A 7,006-nucleotide genomic window follows, 5' to 3' on the forward strand; every position below is an offset into this window, starting at 1 on the left:
TCTTGGAAGCCGGTAAATGAGACATCTGTCTTGCCTTGAAAGAGTTCACGGTTTAGGGATGGGGGTGGGGGTGGGGTGGGGGAGAAGGCCAGCACAGGTCAGTGTGAAAGGTGTACTGAGAGCCATGTGGGCACACGAGGTTGAGACAAGAGTGTGTGTGTGTGTGCGTGCGTGTGTGTGTATTAAGGGAGTGCGAGAGTGAGAGAGAGAGAAATTGATGAGTCAGGTGGGTTAAAATGTAAATAGCTGGTGAATCTAGGTAAAGAGCCTATGGCAATTCTTCATAGGAAAAATAGAACTCATACATTCAGAGAACAAATTGGTGGTGCAGAGGCAGAAGCAGGGGCGGAGGTGGGCAAAACGGGTGAAGGGGTCCAAAGTATCAACTTCTAGTTATGACAATACGTGCATCGTGAGGACGTGATGTCCAGTGTGGTGACTATAGATAGTAATGCTGTGCTTCACGCTTAAAGGTGGATAAGAAAGGAGATCTTAGAGGTTCTCACCACAAGAAGAAAATGTCTACATCTGTGTAGTGATGGATGTTAACTAGACTTTCTGTAGTGATCACTTTATAATATATACACGTTATTGAATCATTATATTATACCCTGAAACGAACATAATGCATGTCAATTATTCCTCAGTTTAAAAAAAATAGGAAGATGAAAGCTGACTGAATAAACCCATCACGTAGAAACCTTTTTATAAAGAGTACATGGTGGGGCTTCCCTGGTGGTCCAGTGATTAAGACTCAAGGGTCGTGGGTTCGATCCTTGATTGGAGAGCTAAGATCCCACATGCCTCAGGGCAGCCCAAGATCCAAAACAGAAGCAATATGGTAACAAATTCAATGAAGACTTAAAAAATGGCCCATGTCAGAAAAAAGTCGTTAAAAAAAAAGAAGAGTGTATGAGAATTCCTTGTACTATTGTTGCAAATTTTCTCTAAGTTCGAAATTATATAAAAAAACAATTACCAAAAAAGGGGGAAAAAAACCCCCAGCATGAACAAAGAGCTCTGGAGCCCCGAGGAACAAAGCAAGCCCCCTGCCTGCAGGAGCTGAGAAGACTGGAGGAGGGGGAAAGAGAAAGACTGGCGGAGAAGGAGGGCTGGGTGCCTGGGTGGAGGAAACAGCACATGCAAAGGCACGGGGGTATGAGAGCGCCTGGCGTGTGAGACCCTGCCCATCTATTCACCAACCCACCTGAAACCCAGAACACCTGTTGTGTGCCAGGGGCCTCCCAGGCCCAGGGTCTGCTGCTGAGCCTAGGATCTGGGCCTCAGCAGACAGACAGACACCCTGGTCCCGGGAGGGCCTCGGCTCCCCAGCTGCACCCTGGGGCTCTGCTGCTTCCACGAAGCAGCAACTTTTAGCTGGGCCAAGCACGATCGTGCCTTCTTTGGCCACTGCCAGCTCTCGGGAGAAAGGCTTCCAAATTTCTATCGCAGTCGGTTTCCAACAACATCTAAATGGTTTGCCACAAGCCCGGCAGCCCCAGCCTTCCAGGATCACAGGTGCCAAGACAAAGGTTGGCCCAGGATCGCCCTCCTGCTGCCCGGGCACATCACGGGGCCCGTGGACAGTCGGTGGCCTGGAGTGTCAGTTTCACGCTCAGGAAGTAGTAGAAGAGGAAGCTGGTTCACAGCGCGCCCTGGAGGACAGCAGCTTGACCTGGTGCCCTCCTGGGGAGCCTTCCAGTTGCCTGGAGTGTCCTCTATGCCCTGGCCCACCTTCCTCTGGCTTGAAGGCCTTCTCATACTCCTGGTGTCAGCTGAGGGCCCACCTCCTCGGGGAAGCTTTCCCCCTGAGCACCTGCCCTGGCTGGGGCAAGGTTCACCCCGGGCTCCTGAGGCTCCTGTGTCCCCTCACCGTGGGTAAGACAGAATACTCCCTGGAGCTGGACCTTGTGGGCTCAAGGCCTGGCTCAGCCGCTTTTAGTTCTGTGACCGTAAGCAAGTGACTTAGTCTCTGGGTGCTGCAGTTTCTTCATTTGCAAGATGGAAGCCTATCTCAAGGGGCCAGATGAGTTTGTATCACTTAAAACACTTCAACAGTTTGGTCCCTTGCCGGTGCTATGGGTGTGACGGCCACTGCCCCAGCTGGACTGTCAGCATTGACCTTGACCTTGAGCCTGGGAGGACAGGATCCAGGTGGTGGTCTTCCCCGGGTCTCCGAGCCGGGCATGGTCAGGTTCCCAATAGGGTTTGTCAAAGGTACGGACAAAGGAGGAGGTCTTGCCTACGGCAGGCTGAGAGCTAAGGTAAGAACAGGGTGGGCTGGAGGGCTGGAGGCCCCGGATCTGATTTCTGATTCTGCTGTTCACCCTCTGAGGAGCTCCAGGCAGCTCCATTCTTTCCCCTGCCCGAGTCTTGGATTCTGAGTGAAACAGGATGATGACCCCAGGACTGAAGATGCTGCCGGGGATATTGCACTACAGTGTCAGTGAATGAAGGCCCTCCTGCCTCTAACCCCCGCCTCCGCTGCGTCCTGCTCACTCCCGGGCCTCCTGTGATGAGTGATGGACCAGTCAAGCCACTCCTAAGCACATGACTCCCCTTCCCGCCCCCCGAGGAGACGGCACCCCCACGCGCCCCGCCCTCACCTTGCGTCACCACCTTGCCGAAGACCGGCAGCGAGTCGAGCGTGGAGCAGTTCCAGCGCCGGTTCCGGAACTGGTACTGGCACTCCTCGATGGCGAGCTGGGCGCCGCGGCGCACCGAGTCCATCACCTCCAGGTTCCGCTTGCACATCTGTACCTGCCTCTGGATCAGGCCCTTGAGCTTCTCGCAGGTCTCCTCCTCGGAGATGCTTCCCACTGACGACAGCTTGGCCAGGTACCTGGGGAGAGCGGGGTTGGGGGGGGGTGGGACGCCAGGCAGAGCGCCTCCCCTCCTCCTTCCACGCCCAGGCGGAGGCCCCCCGCCGTGTCCAGGGCTCTGGGAGCCAGGTGTCCCAGCGATGAGCCCCTGGCTTCTCTCTGGATCCAGGGACAGCCCTCCTGCCTGGGCGGTGGAGGGCAGAAGTGGGGAAGGGCTGTCTTGTACAAGGCCTCGATCTCAGCTGGAGTTAAAGGAAGCCCTAGGAGAGCCGCTGACAGAGCCTCCGTGGGATCCCTCCCCGCCTGGGGGGCCCCTGGGCCATGGGCATCTCAGCCCCGATGTTATGCCAGACCTTGTCCACTCCAAGCCCTGCATGTCGAGATGCCCTCTGTCTGGGAGCCTTGGAGCCGCCGTCTGGTCTGCTGTGTCTCTTTCCCTCATCCCCAGGCAGGGAGCCCCGCGACCTAAGCCCACCTTCTGGCTAACAAAGGCCGCAATCCTCATTGCCAGCCATTTCCCAGGCCCCCAGGCAGAGACCAGAATCACAGCGGTGGCACTCAGGACAATGTGTGCAGTGAGGACTGGGGGCTGGGGACGGCAATGAGGGCGTGTGAGCTTTGAAAACAAAGTGTGCCAGGCTCCCTGCTCAGCCTCTGGATTCTTCACCGCCCGGGGATGAGGCATCAGCACTTGCCCCACCTCACAGGGTTGGAAGGGGATCCCAGGCCAGATAACACAGCTTTCTGTCAAGGCACTCTGCGACCAGGTACATGTGAGAGGGGGCTTCATTGCACCCATTTCAGCGGAGGACAGAGCATGACTGTTTTGACTTTGTAATCTTTTGACCACACCACATGGGACGTAGGACCTTAGTTCCCCAACCAGGGATCAAACCCACTTCACCCCCAATCTATGAGTTGACAATTATTGTGCCCATTTCATGGACTCCAACATGAAGGCTAAGAGGGTGACACGCCCAAGGGGATCCAGGTAGCAAGTGACAGAGCCAAGCTTCAGACCCCTCCTACCCCATGGGCCTTTCCCCTGCCTGTCCTCCTCCGTAAGGGCTCCAGAGGGCTCTACCCTGTCTGATGACGATGATTTTGTGATCTGGGCCAGGATGCAAGGGGCCCTGGAGCAAGATACAAGGACGCTCACTGGGGTGGGAGCAGAGCTGGGGAAAGACCCTGTGAGGAAGAAAAGCGGTTTCCCTCGCAAGGGAAGAGTGAGCACCTACTAAGTGTCAGGTCATATTTCAAAGCAGGGAGGTGGCCATCAGAGTCACCCGACTTGTAAGGGAGAGCAGGCCTGCATTGCGTCTGGGTCTGGATGACCCCAAGGCTTGTGCTCCAAACTCGGCCCCTCAGCCTGTCCCCACCCACCCATCCGAGCATCCTTGGCCAAGGCCAGTGCACATAGTAGGCACGCAAGTAGCAGTCTGATGGTGGAAGGAGAGCTGAGTGGGGACTCTGGAAGGCCTCCCTTTCTATCTCTTCACTGGGAGGTGCACCTGCCACCTCTTAGGGCAGGGCTGCCAGGTGCTGCCTCCCAGGTTCTTGGAGATACAGCAGAGTGCACAGAATCACAGCCTTCAGGAATGAGACAGATGGTCTGGTCCAGACTCCTTATGTTACTGGTAAGCTCAGAGAAGGAAAGGGACCGTCCCACCAACTTCCCACAGGAGACTCAGACCCCAGCTCTACCTACCCTCAGGCTCAGCCCCAACCTCACAGATCAGGGGCTCTGAATATAAAGAGAGGAGGTGTCCTGCTGCACCACACTCCACAGTGAACCAACCCAGCAACCCAGGTCTCCTTGATGCGGGAGCAGTGGTTTTCCGGGGGTGGAGGTGAAGATGCTGGTGCGTCTCACAAGGGAAGCTGCACAGATTTCTATCAGAAAAAGGATAAAGGGGGAAGGTCACCGCTCTGGGACTCAGTTTTCCCACCTGTAATGTGAGGGGGTGACCACCAGTTGTGGCCAAGTCAAGGAACCGTTGTCAGGCCATTACAGAGATCCTGTATGTGAAAGATGGTCTGAGCCAGGGCCTCAGACGATGGGGTGTGAGTGTGACATCTGTTTGCCAAGTGAAGGAATGAATAAATGCACGGTACCCAGATAGAAAATCACACAGAAATCCTAGTAAGACAAGGGAGATTTTTATGACAATGGCAATAAGAATAACTAATTTGAAGGCTGAATGCCGAAGAATGGATGATTTTTGAATTGTGGTGCTGGAGAAGACTCTTGAGAGTCTCTTGGACTGCAAGAAGATCAAACCAGTCAATCCTAAAGAAAATCAACCCTGAATATTCATTGGAAGGACTGATGCTGAAGCTGAAGCTCCAATACTTTGGCCACCTGATATGAAGAGCCGACTCGTTGGAAAAGACCCTGATGCTGGGAAAGATTGAGGAAGGAGGAGAAGGGGACGACAGAGGATGAGATGGTTGGATGGCATCACTGACTCGATGGACTTGAGTTTGAGCAAGCTCTGGGAGATAGTGAAGGATAGGGAAGCCTAACATGCTGGGGTCGCAAAGAGACACGACTTAGCGACTAAACAACAACAGCAACGGCCCTTAATCAGTAAAGCCTAACACTTTACTTACGTGATTGCATTTAATCCTCAGCAAGCCAATGAACTCCCATTTTACAGAGGTTAAAACTGAGGCACAGATACTTTGCCTTGTATGCCATGTCACACGTCAAGTAAGAGGCAGAGCCAGGACTTGACCTTGGTTTTGCCTGACTTAAAAGCCTTTGGTGGAGACAATATTCTTTTAAGTGGCTCAAGGACTTGAATGTCACCGGTGGGCAGAGGCTGCTGGGAGCTGGGTTCGTTGGACCTAAGGACACGGGCCAAGGTGTAGATAGACGGTGGGCTACCTGTGGGTTGCCGAGCTCTCCCCACTGGCAGCGTACCACCAGCAGCTGGATTCTTTTTGTCGGGCATGGGGGCTGGACTAGAGTGATGGTTCTCAAACCTAACTGTGCAGGAAAATATTTGCGGGGTTTGCCGAGAGCACGGGTGTCTGGGCCCCACTCCAGGCGGAGCTTGGTGGGTGTATGGGCTTTTCAACACATTCCCCGCAGCAGCTGTGAAGCCAGGCTGGCACCCACCTGGAGGCGGCTTTAGGGGAAGCCCATGGGTGACCACAGGTGGTGTTCCCTCCCCAGTCCCCCGGGAAGCTGATTCTGGCGCGCTGTCCCTCCTCACGGCTGCACCGGTGCCCTGCTTGCTGGGCCTCCCTGCATCTGGCCTTCCTGATCCGGGAAGTGGAGGTAGTGATTTTGACCCCCAGGCCGCTGGGAGAAGTTAACCTGCTGTAACATGGCTGCTACGTCTTGCTCTCAGCTGATTTTTGGGTGCGCCGTGATGCTGAGGCTCTCGCCCTTCCCTAGCTGCGTCTTGCTCTCAGCTGAGTTCTGGGTGCGCCGTGATGCTGAGGCTCTCGCCCTTCCCTAGCTGCGTCTTGCTCTCAGCTGAGTTCTGGGTGCACCGTGATGCTGAGGCTCTCGCCCTTCCCTAGCAACTCGGGAGGTGGAGATGGGTGATCTTGGGGAGAGGCAGCACCCCCACTCACTCTCCCCCCATTGCCTGCCTCCCAGGAGGCTCCCAGTCTTTGCCCAGAGGAGGCACAGAGGCTTGGTAGCATCCCTGTGAGGCCTGGGCAAGGCCTCCTCAGAAGGGAGACGGGGGTGGAAAGATGGCTGAGGGTCCGCGGGAGGGTGCCTCTGCAAGGGGAGGGGGCCCTATCTGGGTCCACGGTACCCCCAGCCCAGCTGTGGGGCTGGCACCACTTGGCGCTCCTGGCCTGCAGGGGGCGCCAAGAGCCTGGCTACTGGCCATGGGCCAGGTCCACGTTGGGAGGCCGCAGGGTGATGGGGGACTAGGAGTTGGGCCTACAAGTTGGATCCTTTTCTGCTCAGATGCCAGGGCTGGCTTCTAGGAGAAGGTGGGGGGGCGGTGACACGGGGGCACAGAGCTGGCCGGCCCCCACCTCCGCTCTGCCCCCCTCTCGTGTCTTGCCGAGGGGCTGGGGGAAGGGGAGGGCAGGTGGTGCAGAAGCTTGGCCTCTGTCCCAAGGTGGGGGTTCTCCGGGCAGGGCGAGCAAGCTGGGGAGGCCTGGCGGAGCCACCCGCCTACGGTGCGACCTTGGACCAGTCCCTGCCCTGTTGG

The 7,006-nt window shown here is 56.1% G+C and overlaps 1 protein-coding gene across 2 annotated transcripts in view; it reads right to left on the reverse strand.

The window, feature by feature from the left end:
• The window catches only part of WNT4 (wingless-type MMTV integration site family, member 4), a 13,595-nt gene extending 10,758 nt beyond the window's left edge, over positions 1-2,837 (reverse strand). For both annotated transcript variants that reach the window (XM_010829999.1, XM_010829998.1), the window contains exon 1: positions 2,607-2,837. In XM_010829999.1, coding sequence (XP_010828301.1) covers positions 2,607-2,754 — 148 coding nt within the window. In that variant the 5' untranslated portion in view covers positions 2,755-2,837. The remainder of the gene's footprint in view (positions 1-2,606) is intronic.
• Between the last annotated feature and the right edge of the window lie 4,169 nt (positions 2,838-7,006).

Source organism: Bison bison, unplaced genomic scaffold, assembly GCF_000754665.1.
Source record: "Bison bison bison isolate TAMUID 2011002044 unplaced genomic scaffold, Bison_UMD1.0 scf7180017864516, whole genome shotgun sequence".
Lineage (NCBI taxonomy): Eukaryota > Metazoa > Chordata > Mammalia > Artiodactyla > Bovidae > Bison > Bison bison.